General features: G+C 29.8%; 2 protein-coding genes across 2 annotated transcripts in view; both read left to right on the top strand.

Annotated features, from left to right (window-relative positions):
* The window catches only part of LOC113374971, a 54,724-nt gene extending 28,997 nt beyond the window's left edge, over positions 1–25,727 (top strand). The window contains exons 2-4 of the mRNA XM_026614926.1: positions 18,267–18,402; positions 23,136–23,269; positions 25,593–25,727. Coding sequence (XP_026470711.1) covers positions 18,267–18,402; positions 23,136–23,269; positions 25,593–25,727 — 405 coding nt within the window. The remainder of the gene's footprint in view (positions 1–18,266; positions 18,403–23,135; positions 23,270–25,592) is intronic.
* A 56-nt stretch (positions 25,728–25,783) lies between these two features.
* LOC113374969 overlaps positions 25,784–27,412 on the top strand; it is a 13,637-nt gene continuing 12,008 nt past the window's right edge. The window contains exon 1 of the mRNA XM_026614925.1: positions 25,784–25,826. Within this exon, the coding sequence (XP_026470710.1) occupies positions 25,784–25,826 (43 nt within the window). The remainder of the gene's footprint in view (positions 25,827–27,412) is intronic.

The following is a 27,412-nucleotide window of genomic DNA, read 5'->3' as shown; positions in this document are numbered from 1 at the left end:
ATATGAATGAATAAAAAACTGTTTCCAACTTTAAATTGTTCGCTTATATACTCCGATATGATAAGTAATAGGAAATCTGCTACATTAAATCGAGTTTAACATCTACCAGCAATGTTGAATGAATATATTGTATAAACATATCAATATTCAAATGGCAAAATATATGTAAAATTAATCAACACTTCTTATAATTAGAACTTTTTTATTCTTTGAATTTCTTTCTAACAATATTTTGTAAAAGCAATTATTTATTTGAAAATTATTCAAAGTTATTATTGAGTTGTTACTAATTATTACAAAGTTTATAAATTTCAAACTACATGGAATTTTTTTTTATTATTATTACTTCTATTATTTCTACTTAAGATAAAACTATCATAAAATCACCTTCGAGACAACCCTTTGAGAACAAAATATGTGTTATCGTTCAGCAAAAAGGTAAACAAAAATTTACTAAAAGACGCATTAGTTGTTAAATATTGCAAAAATGTTTTGTTTCGACACATACCACAATGAAACACGATATGCGTTCGCTGAAAAATAAAAAAAAAATGTATTTAAAATATTTTTAATGATGATCATGATGAATTTGGCATAAAATTTGTCAGGCATGAGTTTATACTTACAAATCTTTTAAATTTTATTTTATGGTTTATAATTTAATATTTTTATAACTAATTGTGCTCATAAAGTATGGTAAAAAGATGTTCGTTATGAAGAGTTAAGAGGCCTTCATGTGAATAAATTGAATATCTTTGTTAAGAAGCGCATAAATAAATACGTTTTATAATCGTACATATATATATTTGGTTTATGCACATATAAATATATTAATACATGTTTATTATTTAATTATACAGGGTGTCCCATAACTTAACGTCAACGCGAACGAAAGGGGTGATAGTATTGACCCTAAATGTCCTGAAAAAAATATAAAAAAATAACTCACGTTGATTGAAAATTCTGAGCTTTTAAGTGCAGCCTAGAGCTTTGGTGTACGTATGACCATTTTTTGGATATTGTGGTTAATTTTACTAACTTTGTTCATTTAAACTTTAACTGAAAATCGTAATCGCAAATAACATTGTTAGGACCACAGTAAAAAATAATTACACAATTGCTCCAAGCTTTTAAGAATTTAGACTTTTTATTAAACTATGTAATTAAAACGTTTAAAATCGGTCGAATTTTGAGAGGCGCTTCTTTAAAATAAAAGTACTAAAGTGGGTTGGCAAATTTTATCAAAAGTTGACGCATTTCATCAGGATTGTAAAATAGTAAAATACTTGCTGATTTTATCATTGAAAAATTTCGAGTAACAATACAAATGACTATATTAATTTTTTTTTAACAATTTGAGTAAAACTCTACCGGGATGTTACATTACGATGGGGGCGTGCAAGAACATTTGTCACTGTTTCTTTGAAAGAAAGACAGCGCGAGAGCAGCCCCTCACTTCTAACGTATAAAAGATATTGTTTAACGTTATTAACAGCTTCGGGCGTTACAGCATAAGAATACAGAACGAAGGACCGTTGTTAAAGTCGTTTTTGTTGAGATAAAACGATCTTTTCGTTTATATATATAACGGTTTCAAGCCCGCGGTGGGAATTTAAATTCATACACGACTTACTACGAGAAATATTAACTTGCGGTTAATGCCGTTAATGTATTTTCTTTATAACTAACATTACTTTTAGATAGAATTTACTAAAGGAAATTACTATTTTATACAAGGTGTGAATGTATATGTATTATGTTTCACAAGTCGAAAGAATTTTAATATAAAACCAGTTATTAACTTTTTGTAGAGTAAGTTATTGCAATCGTTTGAAAATCGAAATTGAAAATTTTTACATTTTTTCACGTTTTGCAGGTTTCTGAATATTTTGGCATACCTCAGAAAAATGGGGTGTATGTATGGATACAATTATTTAATTTTTAAATTAAATAGGTATTTTTATCTTTTTTGTAAATGCGCTTTTTATGTATTCTTATATTTAAAAATGAATCGCAAAATGCGTTGGTAAGTGCATAACTCAACAACGCCTGGGCCAATTCTTTTTTTAAAATGATGGTTGTGTCCAAGGATTGTTCTTACGGCGACAAAAAATCGATTAATTGCCAGGAAAACCCTAAAAACAGCCATTTCTTTTTCTCATACAAACGTTTTCTACCTAAAACGTAGAATCAATTTGAGCTTTATTGCTATTATATAAAGTTCATATTAAATTACAAGCACTCACAGTATAGTCTTTCTAAACGATAATGCGGATTTTGAGACATCTTTCTGAAGTTTGTTAAAGAAATTTTCTATGATGTATGTGACTGGGATGCATGTGCAATATTGTAAAAATACATGGGAAAAATTGTAAAAAACGATATGCCATTGCTTGCACTGAAAACAAATGAAAACAATCATCTGCCAAAAATTTCAATTTACTTATGAATCTAGACAATATTAGAACATGTATAATAAATTTATGATTATGAATAAGAAAAATAAAATTGCTAAAATTATTATTGCTAAAAAGCAGCTGAGATGTGCCAGAAATTATAATATAATTCCTTAATTAATAATATAAAATACAGTATATGTATGGCAGATTGAATGAAACACATATGAACAGGATATGATAAATATAATTCACTTAAAATATGCAATTGAGTATTAATCAGGGCAGGTCCTACCTTTAATGCGATGCATGCGAAAAATACGAGTGCACGCATTAGGGGGCGCCAACACTAGATTCGGATATTAAATTTTCAATATAGTTTTTTTCAATATATAATTTTTTTGCATCTTTTACTAAGCTTTCCACAATATTTTCAAAATTCGTAAAAATTTCACTTTATAACACAACAAATGGGAAAGTAAAGATGAATACCTACAATTCGGTCCTCACGATATCGGTTAGGAGAAGTTTAAGATGCAATTTTGGATATCTTAAATAATAAAAAATTAAATTAATTTAATCTAACATGGAGTACCAGTGTTATGTTATGGTTATGGTTATGTTATACTGTTTAAAAGACTTCAATTTTCAATATAGTGTGTGAATTGAGACTCATTATTTTATTTAAAGCAGTTCTACATTTAACAACGTTAATATTATAAATATATATGCATTTTGGCATGAAGAGTATTAAGAAAACAATAATTATTATTTTTAGGTAAACGGTAAATATTAGTATATTATATTAAAAATTGTAGACATGGGTACAGGACAACGTCTGTCGGGTCATCTAGTATATATATATATATATATATATATATATATATATATATATATATATATATGAGATTCAGTTATTAGGGCAATACATCAATTAAAAAATTTGTATGACTTTAAAACATTTTTATTTTTTCCATACGTTTCGACACATAGTTTCTTTTGCATCGGAATCCAGAATAGCGGGATGTACTTTTCAATGTCATAAAATAACTTATTCTAAAATTTATATATTGTTCAATTTAAAGTGACAAGATTTGATTTCATTGTGCATTGTGAACAATTATAATTAAGAAATAATTAGGATTATTACAATTACATAGTCCACTTAAGATGACACAAAACTATGTGTCGAAACGTATGGATAAAATAAAAATGTTTTAAAGTCATACAATTTTTTTAATTGATGTATTGCCCTGATAACTGAATCTCACATATTTCAACATCAAAATTACATAAAAAATTTAATATATATATATATATATATTCAGCTTTATCTGAAATGAATAATAATATCTTTTTCACTTTCGCAATATTAGCAAACAGTATTCCTAACTTACCAAAAGTATATCATAATAGAAAAATCGCAAACAAATGTAAATATACTATGTGGGTCGAAAGTTGTGATTTATATTCATAGGCACACAAAGTCAGGTGAGAATTTATTACGTGCACACGTACACATATATCTCTGTATTATACTTACAATATTCAAAAAGAGCTCGTAGACGTGTTGGTATAAAGTCGTAGCCAGAAACCTTTTCTATAAATGCAGATTATTATACATTTTTGAAAATAACATCAGTAAGAAAGAAACGTCTATTGTTAATCATTATTATGCATTGCACTAAATTCAGAAGTTGAAAAATATATCTAATTAAATCTTACTTTTATTCGTAAATTAATTATATGTGCTATCTAAATAAAAAAATGAAAAATAGTGATAAGTGAATAATGACAATTAATTGATGAAATTGAAACTTGGTAAGTTTAAATTGAAAAAAAAATAAAGTATGCATAATCTTCATTGTATATGATGTAGTTGAACACATTTTCGCAATTTTATCATATCCATAAAAATCAGGACACTGAAAACTTTTTAAAGACTATTTCATAATTTTAAAATATTACTCTATCACAAGATATTAAATTAGTTGCGAATTGTTTTATACAAAGATATATTTTAGGTACAATAGTTTGCAGTTGTCTATTTGCTGCGAGCGTATTTCAGCTATTATAAAATATATTTAAACTCTATGAAGTATTTGGAACATATTTGTTGTGAAAGGGTTAGTTAAATTTAGTTATGTTGAGTTCAAATGGTTTCAAACACTGAAATTGAGTTTAAATTAATTAAATGCGCAGTCCTGTCTATAACAGCATCAGCCTTTCAGCGTATTAATTAACATGGATTTTTAACGTGGGTATGGGATGTTTTTGAATAGTATATTTTTTTATCAAAATGCGGCATTATAATTTTTTTGGTGCAATATATTTATATCTCATAAACAACGTCTAGTAAGTATATTAGCATATTTCTTATAATGTATGTTCTTAGTACAGCAACTTTAATCTTAACTTACAAAGTCAAAGTGGTGCATGGCACTATCCCTTAGTGCAAGTTGCTGGAACTTTCCTTACAATAATTAAACATTTTCGAAATAAAAATAATCATCAACAAAAATTCATCAATGAGTAAAAACAATTGTTTTAATTTTTTTTAAATAGTTATTATAAATACTGTCATATTTTATAAATCTAATATAATATAAATGCTTATATTTCGGCGACGAGATTTATTTATATTTATTTACAAGAACGACAGCATAATAAATTATCACCGTCAACACAAGCAATATGCTTCTTGAATCACTCTAATCGGATGCTCCGTTCTTTCAAATACTGGTAGTTTGCGCTTTTTGCTCTGTATATCCGGAACGGCTGGATCTGTCTTGGCTAAAAACTAATTTGATATCGTGGACGAAAATTTGTATCCAAACATACGCACACACACATCAATTTATTACATCCATTTTTAAGGTATGCCAAAATGATCAGAAACCTCTGAAAGATAAAGAAATGCTAACATTTTCATTTTCGACTTTTTGCGATTACTATAACTTTTTCTACGAAAAATATCTGTAAATAAATTTGTAGGACATACATATAAACTTTAATTTATGATGATTAACATACAAGATGATTTACAAAAATTGCTTGAATTTAGGAGAATTAATTTTTTAACTTTTACGGAGAAGAAATCATTTAATATACTATTATTTCCTAAAAAGTGATAATTTTGCGTAATAAGAAAATTATTTAATAAAAATTAATTTGATACAATTTTCAAAGTGCAGTTCATTCAGAAATAAGTAGTTGCAGTAAAAATATATTGAAGGAGGCAGCAATGCAATAAAAATAAGTTTCTTGTTGGCTTTTTTGGTGGTTAAAGCTTTGACTTTGTACTCAAAGGGTGGAGGCCAGGGTTTGATACATATGCCAACCGTTGGGTTGCGTTGTAAATAGCCATGTCGTCAGGAAGTATCATCACAACAGCTCATAGGACTCATAAATTATGTTCTATAAATAATAATATTGCTTCTACTCGGATAAAAAATGCTAAACGTGTCCAACAGCTCAATTTCTGCTCTAAAAAAAAACAAGCAACTAAATGTTTACCTGCTCTAAATCTAGTCCGGTGTATATCGGTTCTTATTAAAGGGTGGAGGCCAAGGTTTGATACATATGCCAACCGTTGGGTTGCTTTCTAAATACCCATGTCGTCAGGAAGTATCATCACAACAGCTCATAGGACTCATAAATTATGTTCTATAAATAATAATATTGCTTCTATTCGGATAAGAAATGCTAAACGTGTCCAACAGCTCAATTTCTGCTGTAAAAAAACAAGCAACTAAATGTTTACCTGCTCTAAATCTAGTCCGGTGTATATCGGTTCTTATTAAAGGGTGGAGGCCAAGGTTTGATACATATGCCAACCGTTGGGTTGCTTTCTAAATACCCATGTCGTCAGGAAGTATCATCACAACAGCTCATAGGACTCATAAATTATGTTCTATAAATAATAATATTGTTTCTTCTCGGATAAGAAATGCTCAACATGTCCAACAGCTCAATTTCTGCTCTAAAAAAAAACAAGCAACTAAATGTTTACCTGCTCTAAATCTAGTCCGGTGTATATCGGTTCTTATTAAAGGGTGGAGGCCAAGGTTTGATACATATGCCAACCGTTGGGTTGCTTTCTAAATACCCATGTCGTCAGGAAGTATCATCACAACAGCTCATAGGACTCATAAATTATGTTCTATAAATAATAATATTGCTTCTATTCGGATAAGAAATGCTAAACGTGTCCAACAGCTCAATTTCTGCTGTAAAAAAACAAGCAACTAAATGTTTACCTGCTCTAAATCTAGTCCGGTGTATATCGGTTCTTATTAAAGGGTGGAGGCCAAGGTTTGATACATATGCCAACCGTTGGGTTGCTTTCTAAATACCCATGTCGTCAGGAAGTATCATCACAACAGCTCATAGGACTCATAAATTATGTTCTATAAATAATAATATTGTTTCTTCTCGGATAAGAAATGCTCAACATGTCCAACAGCTCAATTTCTGCTCTAAAAAAACAAGCAACTAATGTTCACCTGCTCTAAATCTAGTCCGGTGTATATCGGTTCTTATTAAAGGGTGGAGGCCAAGGTTTGATACATATGCCAACCGTTGGGTTGCTTTCTAAATACCCATGTCGTCAGGAAGTATCATCACAACAGCTCATAGGACTCATAAATTATGTTCTATAAATAATAATATTGTTTCTTCTCGGATAAGAAATGCTCAACATGTCCAACAGCTCAATTTCTGCTCTAAAAAAAACAAGCAACTAATGTTTACCTGCTCTAAATCTAGTCCGGTGTATATCGGTTCTTATTAAAGGGTGGAGGCCAAGGTTTGATACATATGCCAACCGTTGGGTTGCTTTCTAAATACCCATGTCGTCAGGAAGTATCATCACAACAGCTCATAGGACTCATAAATTATATTTTATAAATAATAATATTGCTTTTTCTCGGATAAGAAATGCTAAACGTGTAGCAACAGCTCAATTTCTGCTCTAAAAAAGCAAGCTAAATGTTTACCTGCTCTAAATCTAGTCCGGTGTATCTCGGTTTATATTAAAGGGTGGAGACCAAGGTTTGATACATATGCCAACCGTTGGGTTGCTTTCTAAATACCCATGTCGTCAGGAAGTATCATCACAACAGCCGATAGGACTCATAAATTATGTTCTGTAAATAATAATATTGCTTTTTCTCGGATAAGAAATGCTTAACGTGTAGCAACAGCTAAATTTCTGCTTTTAAAAAAGTAAGCAACTGAATGTTTACCTGCTCTAAATCTAGTCCGGTGTAGCTCGGTTTATATTTATGCAGGTCAAATGATAGAATGCCCTTCGGGCAGGAACTTGGCTGCTGTGTTACAACGTTATCATATTTCGATGAATATTCCGTCAGCAGGCGAGCGCCCCTTCAGCATGAATATGCATTGCATATATAGACACACAAACCCGCCGAACGAGTCAACTATGAATACTTGCCTGAACGAGATTACGGCGCCGTGCAAGCTACGGCGATTTGTTAACTTCGCCACGGCTCAACGTACTGAAAATTTAAATTCGTAAACTGATGCTTACACCTATGTACGTTCACCTTACACGCGTAAATTCATATATAAAGACGTACACGCCAGCGCAACTTTCTGCAATAATATATTACAATCTATTTTTATATCTTTTCATGGCGCGTATATCACATTTCAATTCTCTATATTTTCGCTCTTTCTGCTAGTTACCTATGTTTATATTTGTTCTTCCCAAGATCCAATTTGACATTGAGCAATTATATTGTGAGAACCCAACCAATCATATTACAAACTAGTGGCGTATGGCATCATGCCTTAAGGCAAATTGATGGAACTTTCCGTACCAAAAATCAAATTATAAAAAAAACCTTTTTTTAATCTTTGAAAAAATTAGATTTTTGAGAAGTTTGAAAATTTTGCAAAAAAAATATTTTCAATATATTTTGGAAAATTTAAGATTTCTTCAAAGCAATGGCGTTTCTTTAGCTGCGTAGAGGCGAAATATAAAAGCGCGTAAGCACTGCGTTACAGTCTAACGAAAAACAATGTTATGGAACCCATAGAAATAGAAACAAAATTTATACTTATTATTAAAATCTCAATAAACCACCTGATAATTTGATATACATATGCCTAATGAATATTTTTGAACGCCGAATGCATTTTTTTTACTTTTTTACTCGATCTCCGAAACAGCTTGACCTGCCTTCCCAAAAATTAGTTTTTTAATTTGTCAATATAAGTAAAATGTTTTTTTTTAATTATTGAAATCGGACGCTCTGTTTCCTTGAAATCTGAATTGCCATTATTGGCACTTTTTGTCCCGTATCTTTGAAACAGTTGGACCTGTCTAAAAACTAATCAGCACGTCTTCTTATAAATAGAAATCGAATGTTATTTGAATCATTATACATCCATTTTTTCTAAGGTATTCCAAAATGTTCAGAAACCTCTGAAACACAAAGATTAAAACAAATTTTATTTTCGATTTATTTGCGATTACTATAACTTGCCCTACGGGAAGTTTATAATGTATATTAAACAAACCATCTGACTATGTTCAGTAAATCTCCTAACTAATTCATAGTTGTAGAAGCGTGCTTTTTTGCTATTTTGCAAAAGTTTGTCACCTCGTACATTTTACTCCGTAGGCGCGATAAAATGGGACGGCCGGGGGACAAGTAGGTCCAATAATTTTAAAGGGACTTTACGAAAAACTACATTACTCAACCAATATAATATATAAATTTTATTTTATGGCTACATTTTTCACAGAGATAATTGTACATAACTTTGATTTGGTATTTCGACAAAAATATTTATCAGCAGAGTTGGAATAACAACTTATTTATATTATGTCTTATAAAATTGTTTTTTTTATTTTAATTTACTATTTTTATTGTTTATACTTTTGCCAGGATAAAGATTCAGTTGGTCCATTTTACCCACTCACATGAAAGCTTTTACAGTGATTAAATAAAACAAACTGTTCAAACTAACTTAAAATTGATAATTATTAATACATGTATTATAATACATTTCATAAAACAATTAAACAACGTATACGTGAAAATCATATTAAGGTCTCGTAAAGTAAACAACCATGCTCACAACGAAAGAAAATACTTTTGTTAAGGTTGCCGTATTTCTCGATATGGACGTCGTAAGAATGAAGGTGATGGTTATACGTCTTATGTCTTCTACTTTAAAATAGTATTGTTAAAAGTTTCTTAACTTTACTTGTTTTTGAGATATTGGTGGTAGACTTTTTCCCGCGAACTTTTAATCCTTGTTCTACCCCATATATGGTATGTTTGATAGTTTATGTCAAGTATATTCCACAAACTTCAAAGTTTTGTACTGTAAAGAACTGAAGCTACAAACTAGGTGTGAGTGAATTTTTTTCTTAAGACAATTTGCATGAACTTCCCGACAAGTGTAAATAATCTACATTTATTTATATTATATTATATTTATATTATATTATTATAATCAATATGAAATCAATATTACAATTTACAAGTGATTTATAAGTATGCCGAATTACAATACGGCTTACAGTTAATGTGAAAAGATACACACACTCATACTTTTTTTATTTTAAATCAAAATATAAACTTTTCCTTCGGGGTGTTAAAAATGTGGAAATGGAAATATATATTATAAAATATTTTAGAGGCACTTAAACTTCTTTGAGTAAAAATATTCGTAAATGAGTTATTTATCGAAACTAATAAGAGCTATTATTCATACGTGGATATTAAAATTCCTGTTTATTTCCAAGTCTAGTAGATAAGTTTATACTATGGCTATGATAATATAACCGTATCAGAAGGAGAAAAACAATTTTTCAAGAACACGCAAGTTAAAGAATAAGATCGCTTATCATTTATTTAGTAGGCACTTATTTTATAGCTTTGATAAGGGTAATTTAGTACTTAATGGTTCTAGGATCAATCTTATAAGATCACTAATGTCGCATTTAAATTTATACTAAAGAAATCTATTGAATGCCGTTCATGGGAAGAAGAGGAGCTTATTATTTAATTGCTTAGAATTAATATTTTCATGAAAATAGTTTTGAATTTTCAATAATACTCGCACACATGTTAATAATACTAACTTTGCGTAAAGGTTTAATGCAAAACTTTTTTTTGGATCGTTCGAGTATTTAGTATATTCTGATCCTTATACATTATACCTTATATATATCTTATATATGTACCTTATACCTTATTGTTTTGATACAATTTGATTAAAAACATAAAATTGTTTGTAGATTGACTTAATATATTAAAAATATTGATCATATAATCCTGTATGGTTCATGCGCCTGAACATGCACCGACAACATTTAATATGCAACGACACGGTACAAAAATTAATAATGCATTGCCAATATATCAAAGTATAATTTAGTAAAATTAAAATCAATTTTTCATATTACGATATAACAACAGTGCTTCAAAACTGAAAGTTATAAATGATTACATTATTTATATAAACTAATGAGAATTAGAAATAAAAATAGATATTATAAATATTATTATCATCTTCCAATTGATATATCAGTATATGGTATATTATTATTACCAAGAATGAACATACAGTATTGTACTGTATGTTCATTCTTGGTAATAATAATATACCAAATACTGATAAATAATATTAAATTACAAAACACCCATGAGATAAAAAATATTAAATTTCAAAACACCCATTAAGGACACAAATTGACATCACACAGATTGACATCGATTTTACGTTATCATTCGAATAGTGTGGCAAATAAATATTCCCTTTATCAACTTTAACATGGTACAAACTCATTTGTTCAAAAACAAGACTGAAAACAATGAATTTTTCTAAAGATGATTGGTAGTGCTCTATATTAATAATGCCACTAACAGCAAAATTTTAGACAATTACATTTGTTCTTAACTATAAAAGCATTCTCGAAACTTGCACTTCAATTTTCTAGATACAATCGAAACTTAATCTTAATTAATCTTCAAAAATAATACGAAAAATAGAGCAATATGATTTATGAATTTCACTCATTTCATTATATGTTATTACACTAGTCATTTTTAAGTTTTTTTTTTACTCGAAATTTTTCAATAATTGAAGAATCAAGTAGGTATTTTACCATTTTACAATCCTGATTAAATGTGCCAACTTTGGACGAGACTTGCCAACACACTTGTATATTTTTTTGGAGAAGGGCCTCTCAGAGTCGACTATTTTAGAAAAAAAAATTCATAGTTCAACAAAAAGACCTATTTTTTGAAACCTTGGTACAATCGTATTATTATTTTTTACTGTGAGAAATGTTATTCACGGTTACGGTTCCAAGGTTTAAATACAAATTAATTATAAGAAGTTAACCACAATAACCAAAATATGATCATAATATTACCAAAGCTCTAGGTTGCACTTAAAAGCTCATAACTTCCAAACAACGTGAGATAAGTTTTGACAAAACAGTTAAGGTCAATACTGTCACTTTTTCGGCTTATCGTCAAGGTCTGAGACACCCTATACATATATAGATATATATTGTTTATAACCCCTAAATAGGGAGAAGTCCCGTAACGCCGGACGGCACCAAACACCGGACACTCTATTTAACACGTATTATTTAAGCGAGTATAAATCTTTTCGTTTCAAAATGCAAGTGAAGGGGACATGAGGGGCAAAAATATTCGTCAACGACACATGTGCAGACATCCAAAGTATGGAAATGGCTACATATGTGATCAATGCAGGTTATTTTGGAATGACCGGTACTAGGTGCCATTGTTTAAAATCATATTTTTTGTACCAAAGTTTGATTGATAGTATTAATTATTTTTAGCAAAGATTGCGGTTTTGTTAATTTAGTTTGATTTCCAACTTCGTTATCTAACATAAATCATAATTTAATAAACATTTTGTAGAATATTTTTTTATTTATTTATAAATAACCTTAGGTGTTCGCCACTAGGGGACTTTCTTCTAACTAACAAATATCAATGGAAAAATATTGTAGTTTGCTGTAGTAAAAGTGAAAAGAAATATAAAAATGTTAAAAAAAACAAATTTTAGTGTAACTTTTGCCTTTAATATAAGCAAATCCAAATCTTTAGAGATTGGAAAAATTAAATGTTGAGATTGGAATTTTTAAAAATTTTAATGAATCTCAATATTTAATTAATTAATTTTGCATAGTTTTTAAAATTTAGGATTTTATTGACAACATAATTATTATTTGAAAATTTACGTAACTGTGTAAAGATTTATATCATTACTCAAGCAAAATTAAAGCTTTTAGCCGTATTTAATGCTTTGTGGTTGTTGTTTTTGTGAAAAATTAAAATTTTGGAAAAACTAAATTGTAGTATTTCTATTAGCGAATTATAATTATTGCCATATATTGATATATACCCTATAAATTAAAAATATGTGGGTTTTTTTAGAAAAAAATATTGTGCTAAATATATATCTAATAGCAATGAAGATGTATTTCTGTAACTCTAATGACAGTTTTCAACTGTATTAATGTCAAAGATCCCGCAGCTTATTTGATCGGAATCATTAGCCGATGAACGAACGAAGTCCCATAACACTTGACCTGCATCAAGTCATACGTTAAATAATGGCATCTTGCCGGAGGAATCGGGTCAGCTTATCGAATTACTTTTTCTAAAACCGATATATCCGATCAATCTAAAAAGAGTGCAACATTTAACGGCGTTCGATCCGCAATGGCTTAACATCGTATGTGTAACATTCCGCCGAGAAGGTAATTGAAACAAACCGTTTGGAACGTATTAGCCGCCTGAACGAACGCTGCCCTAATGCAACCCGATGTTATTGGTGGTTTGGGATCAATATGTGCCAATTTGTGGTAGCCATGTGGATTTCATTACCCTAATTTACGAAAAGTTCGAAAAGTATAAAAGATTTTATTAAAAGAAAAATCAAATATCATCATCGATTTCCTTCTCGTTTCTATACTCTTATGTAAATTACATATTCAATTAAACATTTAGTATAACATTAGAATTGCGTAAGCAATTTGTCATGTGATATGTAACCATTTGTATGTATGGGAAAAACTGAAACATATGACAATTTGCTTTCTAATTAACTTCAAGTTATAGTAATGAGCCAAAAATCGAAAATGAATTTTTTTGCATATTTTCACGTTTCAGAGGATCCTGAACATTTTGGCATACCTCAGAAAAAATGGATGTGTGTGTGTGTTTCGTGTCTGCATTTTTTTGTTCACGTTTTTGGGCGCACGGATCAACCGATTTGAATGGTTCAATAAACATTCGATTCCTATTGATAGGGAAATGTGCTGATTAGTTTTTGGCAAAGGCAGGTCCAGCCGTTATGGAGATACGAAGCAAAGAGTGCAGAAAATAGAAATTGAGTTTTTGAGAGAAATGAGCATCCGAATTGAATGATTAAAAAAAATTTCTGCTTGTTTTGAGCAAATAATTGCTTTTGGGGGAAAAAAATTGTTTAATTTTTTTTCCAAAATTTTTTTTTCGAAATTTTTTGTTTAATTTTTTTCAAATTTATTTTTCAGATTTTTTTTGGCATATCGAAAATAATTCAAATTTTAATTGAAAGGTTGAAGTTCTAAAGCTCACTTACATACTTTAAATAAATAATTATAATACAGTTCTGAAATTCTACCTTGCATCCTGGATTTTTCTACAAACGAGATTTGTCCTGGATTCAGACTTTTTGTTGCGGTTTGTTCCAATTATTAGAGTTATTTTTAGAAAATATGAACCGAAAAGTCTGTACATATCAAATAACACGATCTGAAATAGACACATCATGAATGATATTATTTACTACGGTTAATAATAATGAATATATTGGGTAGAGCGGGACTTAAAGATCCGCGGGTAAAATGGTCCATCATCCTCTTGAAAACAACATTGAAAACCCCTAAATTTTTGCGACGTCTCTATCAGGAGATAACCTAAAATGTGTCAATATTCATACTAAATTTTTTAAGCAGTTTTTTTGGTTTTGAGCTTATGTATTTACTTTATGATTCCTGAACATAATTTTTATGTATACGAGGTCTGTTCAAAAAGTACCCGGAATTTTCGTTTTTTCAAAAAAATATTTATTTATTCGTCTACATTAATGTGGTCCCCTTCAAAGTAGTCCCCCCCAGATATAATACACTTATGCCAGCGTTTTTTCCAATTTTCGAAGCACCCTTGATATTCACTTTTTGATATGTCCTTGAGCACTCTCAGCGATTTTCTTCAATCGAGGAAAACCGCCGTCCTTTCATTGGTCTCTTCAACTTTGGGAATAGGAAAAAGTCACACGGAGCCATATCTGGTGAATTTTTGCACTTTGCAACACTTTATTTCATTTTTACGCAAAATTTAATACAAATTCTTTGACTTTTCAATTCTTCCATTGTAAAAATCGCCGAGCTCAGAAAACACGTCGAACCTTAGCGACTACCACAGACAAAGTAAACAGTGAATATAGCTGAAAATTTCATCATACTTTAGGGGCATGTATACCAACACAATAAAAAAAAAATTTTGACAATCAGACACTCCAGACCCGCGAAATTTAATTATTAGTAATTCCGGGTACTTTTTGAACACACCTCGTACATTATTTAATTGTTTTATTAAATGTATTTTTATTTATAAGTTAGATTCAACAGCTTTATTGTATTATCTCTAAAAGAGCTTACATGTGGGTAGGGTAAAAATGACTAACCAAACCTTTACATTGGCAAAAATGTAAACAAGAAGAAATAGTAAATAAAAAAGGAAATTAAGTTAAAAAAACAATTAATAGTTGTTCATCCACTGCTAATGAACATTATTTTCGAAATCAGTGTTAGGTTTATATATTGTGAAGTGTTTGTAAAAAATGTTTTCATAAAATTTCTATTTTATATCGGTTAAATAATATACCTTATATTTCATAAAATCTCTTAAAATGAAAGAGACGTTGGATCTGTTTGCCCCCTGGCTGTCTATCTTTCCCCGTCCATGAGGAAAAAAGGTACAGATGACCAATTTAAAAAAAAATAGTAAAGGAAGATATTTTTATAATTAGGAGTTACTTTGGAATTTCACTGAAAATAGATAGTTGTTTGTTTGATACATGTTATCATGTGTTGCTAAGTAGTTCATTTAGTTTAGGCAGCGTAGTTACTGAAAGTCAAATTGGTTGTGCCCCGTCCTATCCTATATATACATATATTACACTTCCGTTTTTCAAATCCTATTTCTTTCTCCTGCAAGTCCTTTACCATCTCCATCCTTCTTAGCCCAGTCTCTTTCGCATAAGAAGCACTCTTTTTGCTACATTAGTCTAAACCGATTTTGTTTTCTTTCAGTATCGTGTCCAGTAAGGATCTATCTTTGTCCATTCTACGAAGTAGAAAACGATTTCTTTATTTGTAATTTTGGCGGTCGGTTTAATCTTTTCATTTCGCTCCACCATTACATTCAGTTAATCCGCCTATCAAAAACAAAACATATTTAATGAACCGATATGATCAATGAAAACAATCAAATGCGTTTATTGACTTGTTTTATAATATTACCTTCCGATAATATTTAATTTATGCTCAAATGATGTATGAACTGTTTCAACTATTACTAATTATGCTTTTAATTACACATAAATGCATGGGGATCAAAGGGTTTATTGAGAGTAATTGATAATTCCGTTATGTAAGCGAGCTTTGAATATATTGTTGATACAATGCAAAGCATTTTTGATTTATTATCAAGTTATATATAAATGAGATGCGATAATGTATCGAAAACAATTAAAAGCTACGCCTGTACAATCGTATGCATATGTATGACTTATTGATAATTATTAATTCGTTGACATGACGTGTTTGCAAAATGATATTATACGTAAATTTCATGTTTTGTCGCTCAAAGGATCATTGATATTCCTCCTAAAATATTTTGAATTTTATTATTTATTCATTCAACATTATTATATAATATTAGAAATAATAAAACGGCATAAAAATAATATATAAACTTTACGTACTAAATCCAGTTTTGGCTTCACTTTGTTTCTCTCACGAAATCATCAGCCGCAGTTCGGTCAAACGTTATTAAAATCTTAATGAGAATGAGAGATCAATAAAATGAGGAGTTCAATCAATTTCACAGTTGAAATACGATCACTAGATAATAGGTATGGGTTATATATGTGTACATTCATGCATACATATGTATAGTTTGTTCTACAAACAAAAAATAAAGGTATACAATTTTTGAACAAATTAAAATTGGAAGTCTGCAAGCAAATAAGATTAGTAAAAATTGACTTTTTTGATACATTTTAAAAAATTGTAACACATTTCTTTCAATGTAGGGGGAAGTCATGTAACGCGGGACGGCACCTAACGCCGGACACTCTATCTAACACGTATTATTAAGCGAGTAAAAATGTTTTTATTACAAAATTTGTAAGTAGATGGTAAAAGATGTATAACCAGCCAGCACTAACGGGAAATAAACGGCAATGTTTGAAAATCCATAACGAAAGTGTTTTTTTCCGGCTGAATAATGCAGTTATCATTTTGTAAAATTCTTTTTTAAAAACGGCAAAAAAATAACTTCTACAATTAGCTGGGAGTTTTATTGAACATAGTCAGATATTTGTTTGCTGGTTATGTGTTATTTGTTGTGATATAATTGATTTGATTTTCACAATACATTTGCTCAAATTCAAACTGGACCTTTGTACCCTACCTTACTCTACTGCTTTTTTTTAAATTGATTAAAGCTTTTATAAAAATAGTTTAGTTCAGGCATACCACTATTTAAAAAACTGGGTAATTGAAAATTGCAAAATTATTAAATCTTAACTTTTCGGTTTACAACGACATTATATTCAGTTGAGAAAAAAGAAATTTACTTGAAAAACTATCTATAAAATATTATACGATTCAAACCATTAATGTTTTCAGTTTTTAACTTTAACAGCTGTACACATAGTTTCTAATTTTTATTTATTTATTTTTTAACACCCTTGTTAATAACATATATACAGTTTAACTCTATCAAAACTATTGTAATTTGAATTTAAACCGAATCGTATGGATCTAATACATTTGTAATTTTTTATTACCCTCTTTCTTAATAAGTATAATGTCTGATTTAAGTTCAGAAAAATAATGACTCATTTCTCATAAGCTTTTTATTATTATAAGTAATATATACAATTCATACTATTTATGAATCATTGTTGGAAGTTAAATATTCGGAGTAGATGAATTAACAACTGAATTAACACAAATAATCATATAGGTTAGCTTGTAATACAAAAAATGACTAAATCGAAAATATCGAGGATGTTTAATAAATTATGATATTCATTTTATTTATTCATGATTTTATTTCGTAGTACTATGGTAAGTGCCTGGCTTCTTACTAAAATTGTGAAGTCTTAGTACAACGCCACTTAATTAACCAAACCAACTAGCTTGCTTTTTTTCAAGAAGCAATTATTATATCCACTTTTATGAAAAATAGGTCTTATATTTAATAGGTCTTTCCGACATTGTCGTATTTAACTAAATATATATATCATCGCTCTTAGAACAATTTTAGTTAAAAATATATATCAAATATAAGTAAAGCAACCTATGGTTTGCTTCTTGAAAAAAGACGCGGTGCTGAGAATATCTTAACAATAGATCTCTTGAATTCTCACTTAAAACTCTTAAGTGCTGATTGTTATGCAAAAAACATGAAAAATATCAATACATTTTTATATTCTATTCTATGTTTAAAATATTGTGACATTTAAATTTTATCGTATACCAACGAATTTATCAAATTGTATTTTTTTCAGTGGTCGAGATCAAATGCTCATCAAGTTGCTTTGAAGAACTTGGACATCCAGGCGTCTGGTCTCTACTCTTGTGAAGTATCTCTCGAAACTCCCATCTACACAAAAGCATCCAGCGACCATGAACTGACTGTTATTAGTAAGTTAATAATATTCATAAATATTCTGAAATGGTTAATAATACATTATCCATTAAAAAAATAATCAACATTTGAATATTTTTTTATACGCGTAGACATTGAAAAAATCATGCGCTATATATGAATATAATAAATCGAACAATTAAAAAAGCATTCCGCTCAAACGTATGGAATAATTATTTCCGATGATTTTGTAATTAATTTCCAATTACTTTTTGATATTTAGTAGCATATTTCAATACGGTCAATGGTTTTTGACAATTGTATTGCCTAATTTGCAGTATTTTAATAAATGATTTCACATTTATAAACTATGCAAATTATATATAATAACGTAATTTTCATTACTAATTACATGTGCATCGTAATTATAAGCCGCTACATTATATTTTTATTAATAGACAACAAGTTTATTTATTTTCATATCACAAGTATTGTACTATTCTGTAAACTGTAATATTTCAAATATTTTCATTTTAACAACGTGTATGCAAATTTTTTACTTCATTCATTTATAAATTGATAATTGGAATTTAATAATTGATATTTTGCATAAAATGTTGACAAGAAAATGAACTTACGTGCAGCTGTTTTGCTTTTTGAATTAGAATATTAAAAGTTTGAATATAGAGCTTAAAAACAAGTTTATTTTAGATTTCTAGTTCAACTTTATTTTTACCATAAATTTGGTATATAATTTAGGTTTTTCTTTTAAATTGTTCTACGAATCAAGTTGAGGTTTTGTTTTCATGAATGTAAAATTTGCATTTCACTCACGTGTTCTTGGAAACGTAGAAAATAGAAAAACCGTGTGATGGAAATCAATGAGGATTTACATTGATAATTTTTGTTTAAATTATTCGGCCCGTTCTTTGTAATTATCAATTAACATCAAAGAGTTTTAGTCTAGTTTTCTAAAAAAATGCTGCACATACGTGTATTTTACAAATCTAAAAAGCGCTCGAAATATCAGTTGAAATCTAGTTTTATAGTTGTATATATAAGGTAAATAAAAAGGTCCACTACCACATATCTCAAATACAAGTAAATTTAAGAATTCTTTACCAAAAATATTTAGAAAAAGTAGAAGGACGAAGTTGTATAACGTGTGTGTTTGTGTGTGTGTTATTATTTATTCATTTATTCAAATTTATACACATACTTCACATTTGTATCATTTATATAAACCTAAACCTACTTTTTCATACTGCACCTATATTTCCCTACATATTTCATTCTATTATTTTTTATATAATTGTCGTTTTTATTATAACACGCGCGTGACTTCAACGAATGATTTTGATGAAATATTCTTAGTTATAATGATATTGAAAAAAATATAATGATGCTGAAAAAATATAATGATATTGAAAAAATGTAATCAAATGTTGCTAACAAAACAAACTTACACTTGGACCTTATTTTGTTCTCATTGTTTTGTTATATCTTCATAAAATGGTATATACATGAAAAATATATGTGATAACTACATATTTCATTCGTGAGATATAGCCCTGGTAAATTTATATATTATACACATTCAATTACATAACATTATTGCACCTGAATAAACCGTAATAACATTTTCCTTACATACGTAAACTCTCTTACGGTACCATTTAAACTCGAAATACGAAAGTAATGGAGCCATAAAATCTGAAAGTTTGTTTCAAAATTTCTCCGAAACTGTTTTTAAGTGCTTGTCTTTTTACAACGTCGTAAATTACCAAACTCATTTCCTATTTTCCTGAAGAGTTTTTCATTTAAACTTCACTCTTTTCGCGAAAGATATACGCGCAATTTATCATAATATACGACAAGGCTAATTTTGAAATATGTTTTTCTGTGAATTTTTGGAAAGAAAAACGAGAAACTCATACGTTCGTCAGATTTATTTTATATGTGCTGGAACATAAATAACAAGTTTTAAATACAATCCAATTACAATGTCGCAGAGAATAACGGAAATATTATTATGGCTATTAGTTCTATTCTTTATAAAAAAATTTAAGATTGAACTCGTGAAGTTAAACATTTTTAAGGAATGTAGTTGCTATAATATAAAATAGAGTCCAATCGGAAGATGTAGGTTCATAAAATTGGAAATTTTAATTAGCAAAAGTTTATAAAAGTGTGAGAGATTTTGCATTGCCATTTTACACATCAGGGCCCGAAATGGGTTATTTTTAATTGGAAACATAGTTTTGATCTATATTTTCTAGTAAAAATAGACATCGCTGCTGTTTGATGTCAGGTTGTCCGAAGCGGAGTTCAAGCTAATTACAAAATTCGAAATTTTATTGCAAATTTTTCACAAATCTGCATTTCATAATAAAATAACCAATCGAAAAAATTTTCAGTCAGTGAGTGTTTTTTACTGGATTTCAATTCATATTTTTCTGACTTTATAATAAGGCATGAATTTAACTTAAAAAAAAAAACAGTTTATTTTTATTAAGGGTTTTCCACCTCTTCCATTTTTCCGATGCGCACAAACCGTACATAGTTGATAAATGGTTTGCATAAAGAGTATTTTTTGCAAAGAAATAGAGAGATAGAATATTAGAATCTAAAAACCAACAGTTTTTGATAGTAAACTAGGTTTCATACAAATTTGCGGCAAAACTGCCAAACTTTTCAGTCTCTAATATATTTTTTTGAATCTTAGTCAATTCGCTGGGCATTATGTGGTATCATAACAATATATTTTAAAACTGGATTATCGGGATTTGCTTCGTAATTCAAAAATCACTGAATTAACGAAAAGCGCAGTAGGTATTAAATTATTATATATAATTTTTGAAACTTGAAATGTGCAAATTCAATATATATATAATCAGTTTCAGATAAGGTTGGTACTTAAGACTATTAAGTGACATTTATATGTGGCGTGCTTTGCAGTGTGTAAACTATTCATATATTTTTTGTTATCTGCCTCTTCCATTTATATGTGTACCACATTTGCAATCAGATAGTCATTTTCATACTAAACATTTTATACTAGAAATATTTTTGAAGTAAAACTTCTTTAGGCGCGACTAGGGTGTAAATCCGTACAAATGCAACGGAAGTGCGTCACGGCCGAGTCAAGTGCCAATGATTCGTCATTCACTCTCGATGATATTATTTCTATACGAGTCGATTGTGATTAGTCGTCGTGTATGTGAATAGAGTTCTGTCGTTGTATGCGTACCGGCATCAACAAGGAAGTAGGCATAGATAAATAAACATTTTAAAGTTACATCGTAGTACAAATCTTGATTTAATTAAAAATTATTTCTATATTATTCGTAGTTCTTACAAATCTTTGAAGTGATTAAAATGGAAAATATTTTTTAGGCAAGACAGATATTACAGCTGTTCAAAGAATGAGATTATATCGCCAGCGAAAAAGTAAAAAAATACAAGCAGTCAATGAATGTATGTAAATTTTAATTACATGAAGTTCTTCAAGCACAGTTACGAATACTATAGAATACAACGAATATTATAGAATTTATTAATCATTAATTTCTCTAATGAAGGTTTATTTCTAAATGCTAATTACAATGACAAACCAATCATGTCATATTTGAAGTATGACTTTAATTACATTATTGTTTTTAAATATTATACATACAGGGTGCGCCATTTAGACCTGCGGTATTTCAAAGTTGAATAACTCTGTCGGTAATTATCAGATTTTGACAAATGAACAAGATTTATTTAGGATATTTCATGCCATTTATTTCAAACCAGGTTTAGAATACAACGTCGATTAAATGACCACCTTCATTTGATACACAAAAAGCAGCTCTTTTTCGTGCATTCTGCATAACATTGGCCAGCATTTCAGGCGTTATAGCAGCTATTTCGGCCTGTATGTTACCTTTTAATTCGTCGATTGTCTTCGGCTTGCTGGCATAAACTTTGCTTTTTGAATAGCCCCAAAGAAAAAAGTCAGGTACGGTTAAATCTGAAGAACGAGGCGGCCACTCCAAATCACCATTTTTCGACACAACGTCTCCCGGGAACTTGCGCTGCAAAAACTGCATCGTAGCAACTGCGGTGTGGCAAGGTGCGCCGTCTTGTTGAAAATAAAAGTTAGTGAGGCCTTTTTCACGCATTTGCGGACACACAAAGTGCGCCAACATCCAACGATAACGTGCGCCGTCGATGGTTTCTCCAACTTTGAAAATAAAATGGTCCGATGATGGTTTTGGAGCACACTCCAGCCTAAACAGTAATTTTTTGATCGTGCAGTGGTGTTTCATGAATCACGTGTGGGTTTTCTGTTCCCCAAATCCGAAAGTTTTGTTTTCAATGTAAAGCGTTACGATTTCAGCGCGTTCTTTCGGTGTGTATTGACTCATGTCTAAAATGGCACTAAATGACGTTTCAGAATCATGCTCATTTGTCAAAATCTGATAATTACCGACAGAGTTATTCAACTTTGAAATACCGCAGGTCTAAATGGCGCACCCTGTATTTTTAATGCTATTTATATAAATGTGTATAATGGTTGAAACTGATAAATGTGTCCATGACTAGTGTTACCATATTACTAATAAACATTATTCAAAATTGTTATATGATGTATTTATTTTTACTTAAGTTAAATTTGCTACTGTGTACAGTAGCACATAAGTTTACCTTCAATCGCGTGTGATCCTTACGCGCACTTTTTTATGGAAAACAAGGCTTGGCGGGTCAGCTAGTATATTTATATAAGCAATGATTTTTTTCCTTTCAGTACCGCAGTCGGCCGCTCCGCGAATCACATTCGGCGCCCGTGAGTACACAGTGGGCGAATTGCTGGAAGCCAACTGCACGTCGGTGCCGGCCCACCCGCCTCCGCATATCACGTGGCTGATCAATGGCAAAAAGGTAATAAAATCACATAGTTATCTCCTAGGGTTATATTTCTCTTTGGTGTACCCAATAAATTACGACTAAATATTCATTTGCATTCTGTAGAAGTGGGTATAATCTGTCTTGAATTTAACTAGCACAACTGTGAAACACTTTTATTACTTTGGTTTCGCTTCTCACAAATAATTTTAACCACTAATTTTTAAAATGCTGCGTATGAATTAAAATTCAACTTGCGACTTTTTGCCTTTTGCTAAATTGTATTTTATGATAATTGTAATAATTGATATAAGTCAATCAATCAAATCAATTTGATTTATTAATATATTAGTACATATAAGTCCAAGTTTGCCAATTTATAATTCTTATAAAGGGTGGCCCATTTAAAAATTGGAGTTTAATTTTGCTATAAAATGAAAACGGCTCAATATTTTTTAATGATTGAACATTTATTTAATAGGTTGATTCATGAAATTTATTAATGAAAAATAATTTCGGTCAAATGACCACCACGGCTGTCTTAGCAGTAGCCCATTCGATCCACCCAATTTTTGAGTACATTTTCGATTGTTTCGGGCATTATCTCAGCAATAGCAGCTTGAATTTTGGTCTTGAGGTCTTGAATTGTTTCTGGATTGTTGGCATAACATTTATTTTTCACCGCTCCCCAAAGATAATAATCCAATGGCGTCAAATCGCAGCTTCTTGGTGGCCAATTGACATTTGACAGCATTTTTGCTGATTATTCGATTTTCGAAAATGCGGCGTAAAACATCGATTGTGGCGTGTGCTGTATGACTTGTTGCACCGTCCTGTTGGAACCAAGTATCGTCCAATTTTCAGCTGCAATTTCTTCACAGAACCAATTGTTCAACATTGCGCGGTAGTGATCGCCATTGACGGTTACGGCGGCTCCTTCTTCATTTTCGAAGAAAAATGGACCGACGATGCCACAAATAGCGTCCCATTTCGTAAATGCCAAACTTTCAAATATGAGTCACATCAATGAGATTGTTTGACGTTTTTAAAGTCAAATAATCGGTAGTTCAAATTCCAAACACTAGTATGGACCACCTTATAATATATAATATATTGTGCCATGGTACACATTGTGACGATGAAGTAAACGATATTTCTTAAATTAGTTATATTTTTATTTAATAAGCATTATTTATTACAATTAGAAACTATATTTTCAAAAATTTGATTAAATTTTCGACGATTTTGCCCGACTGGCACGACAGAATTCTTTGGATCGAGTCCTGGCACTGTCTATATAATAGTAAATTGTAATACCGAATATGAAAACATGGTATTGGAAATTGAATTTGATTGGAGTTAACTAATATTGAGAGTGCTAAATATGCTAATTCATTGGTTTCCAACTTTTTCGCACCGTGCCCCCTCCTCTAATAAAAAAAATTGTTGCGCCCCCTTAATTTTTGCAACTGATATTATAAGACAAAATTCACATGCAATATTATGTAACAATATGCATAAAAACTAATTATTTTTTGTTTATTTGTTAACACCAATTTTAAAATTTTGTTTTTTTTTCGAAAATAGTATTCTAGAAACAGATGTACGCGCTCCCCTGATGGGGGGACAGGTTGTAAACCCCTGTAGCTAATTTGTTAAAATCTAAAAAGTGTGTGAAAACGAAGTTAAATAGTTTCGGATATCCATATAAGATATGGAAAACATGTGTAATATTAAGTAAAGACTATGTTCAAATTAAAATATAAAAATTCAATAAAAAAATATATATGTTAATAATCAATACTCTTCTGATATTATGATGAAATTTTGCACGGTGATACAGTTTATAGACAAACCGAACACCTTAAAATATTGAACTATGAGAAGTGGTTATATCAATTTTGGTTCGTAAAATATATGAAATAAGTTAATAATTATAAATGTGTATCTATTCAAATATTAAATAAGTTAAAAAAATAAATTATAAGCTGACGGAATTTGAACTCGATCATTTTAACTGTCTTATCTATGAATCCGAATATATTACATGCGGTTTAATTTTTGCATCTTTAATTAGTTTTTATAATCAAACCACCATTAATATTTTACGGTGTTTGACTATAAACTCTATCACCCTGTGAAGTTTCATCAAAATCCCAGAAGAGTAAACTTGAGGTTGTCCTTGTTAGATTAATAAAACTTAAACTAATAAAATTTACTTAAATTAATAAAATATTTGTTATAATAATCAGCAGCTAGTTTTTCGATAAGAGATTACAAATAAAAATAAAAAAGAACTTAAAAATAATTTGTTATTCACCCATTTTAAAATTCTTTGAATTTTTCACTTTTTTCAAAGGTGGACGAAAAAATGACCCGGACCTTCCCACAGCCCATATCTCTTGGTCACGTCGGAAAGGCGGGAACTCCATTGCGACACCACAATCCGCCGACGTCACCTCCTGCTCCGATGTACGATATTGCTCCACATTAGCGAAGCAGTTCGGCTATGGATATACGCTCACAATGACGCTGATCCACTAAGATACCATGGCGAGAAGGGTGTGTTGTACACCCATACACAACATCACAGGTAAGCAAAATTTTATTTGAATTTTTTATTAGTTTTCAATTATTAATCTCATACGAATATGCCAATAGTATGTATAAACATAGGGATAAGGTTATTCCATTGTGCAATAGGTGCGGAATCTAATTGTTAGTAATATTTAATAACGTAGGAAATGATATATAGGGCAGAGCGCTGCTTAAAGATCTGTGGATGAAAAATCTACCAACTAACAAGTAAATTTAGAATGTTTTCAACAATAATATTTTGAAAGTAGAGGAAAAAAGTTGTGTAACCATTATCGCCTTCAATGTGTAACCTTAAATAGATGAACGGTAACATTCTCAAAGTAACAAAAGTATTTTTTTCGTTGTTAGCCTTATTGTTTTTAAGCACAGTTGTTTAGTTTTACGATACTTGAATATAATTTCTAACTATACTTCATTTAATTGTTTTATGAGATTTATGATTATTATTATTTTTAAGTTAGATTTTATAGTTTTATATATAACATCTAGCTTATACATATGTAATTGGGGTAGACAGGTCCACCTTAGCTTTTAAAAAATGCATTTTTAAACGATAAATTAAATTAATAGCTATACCAATTCTGATGATGAATTCTTCTGACAATGTTCCGTATAAAGGTTGTATCTATGACGATCCTTAATAAAATATGTGCTCATAAAATATAGATTTTGAAACAAAAGTTGTACTCACAATATTTGTAATAATTGTATTTCATAATACAATGAGTCTGATTATGATAAATTAAATAGAAATATGTACCAAAGCAAGATTTATGATAGTAGAAGTTGATAATTGCTTATTTTAGTTTAAAAATACATATCAAGATCATGATTTTTAATTTTATTGTTTTACCTAATAATTAAACTGCATTGCATTGATTAAATAATGTAATTATTATTCTATTAAATCTCTTTTAAATTAAAACTGAAAGTGCTGATCTTTTTGCATTCTGCCTGCGCACCAGGACAAGGTGCGACTTTTTTAAAAAATAGCAGGAACAAAAATCTATAATATATTTGGTATCTGTTGCGATGTAATTGGTTTGGTTTTTAGTTTTTATAATATAATTACTTAAAGTCAAAGCAATTGGGGGCAAAACGTCTTCAAAATTAGTTTCAAAATACACACTAGTGGAATTAATTATCGCAACAGCAACTATTACGATTAATAAAATAATCAATTATTGCAATTCGCCCATAATTACAAGTTATCCGTACATAATTATGTACGATTATATCCGATTATATAATTAACTTCCTGTAGGGTAAGTTATAATAATCGCAAAAAATCGAAAAAAAAAATTTTATTTATCTTCACGTTTCAAATGATTTTGAACATTTTGGCACATCTTATAAAAAAACGGATGTATGTGTGTGTGTGTGTATGCATGTGTGGATACAAATTTTTGTCCATGATTTTATGAACACGGATCAACCGATTTAAAAGTTCACAAAATGGTAAATTGATTATTATATGTTTGTGATAGCAGGTTTAGCGGTGGAGATTCAATAAAAAAAGTTTTAAAAAAATGGCATTTGGTCGTCAAAAATGATCATTATACATATGCACGTCAAAATATC

Source organism: Ctenocephalides felis, unplaced genomic scaffold (assembly GCF_003426905.1).
Source record: "Ctenocephalides felis isolate EL2017-DRISC unplaced genomic scaffold, ASM342690v1 CF-g0.4_SCAFFOLD_01886, whole genome shotgun sequence".
Classification (NCBI taxonomy): domain Eukaryota; kingdom Metazoa; phylum Arthropoda; class Insecta; order Siphonaptera; family Pulicidae; genus Ctenocephalides; species Ctenocephalides felis.
This window is presented reverse-complemented; position numbering and strand designations above follow the sequence as displayed.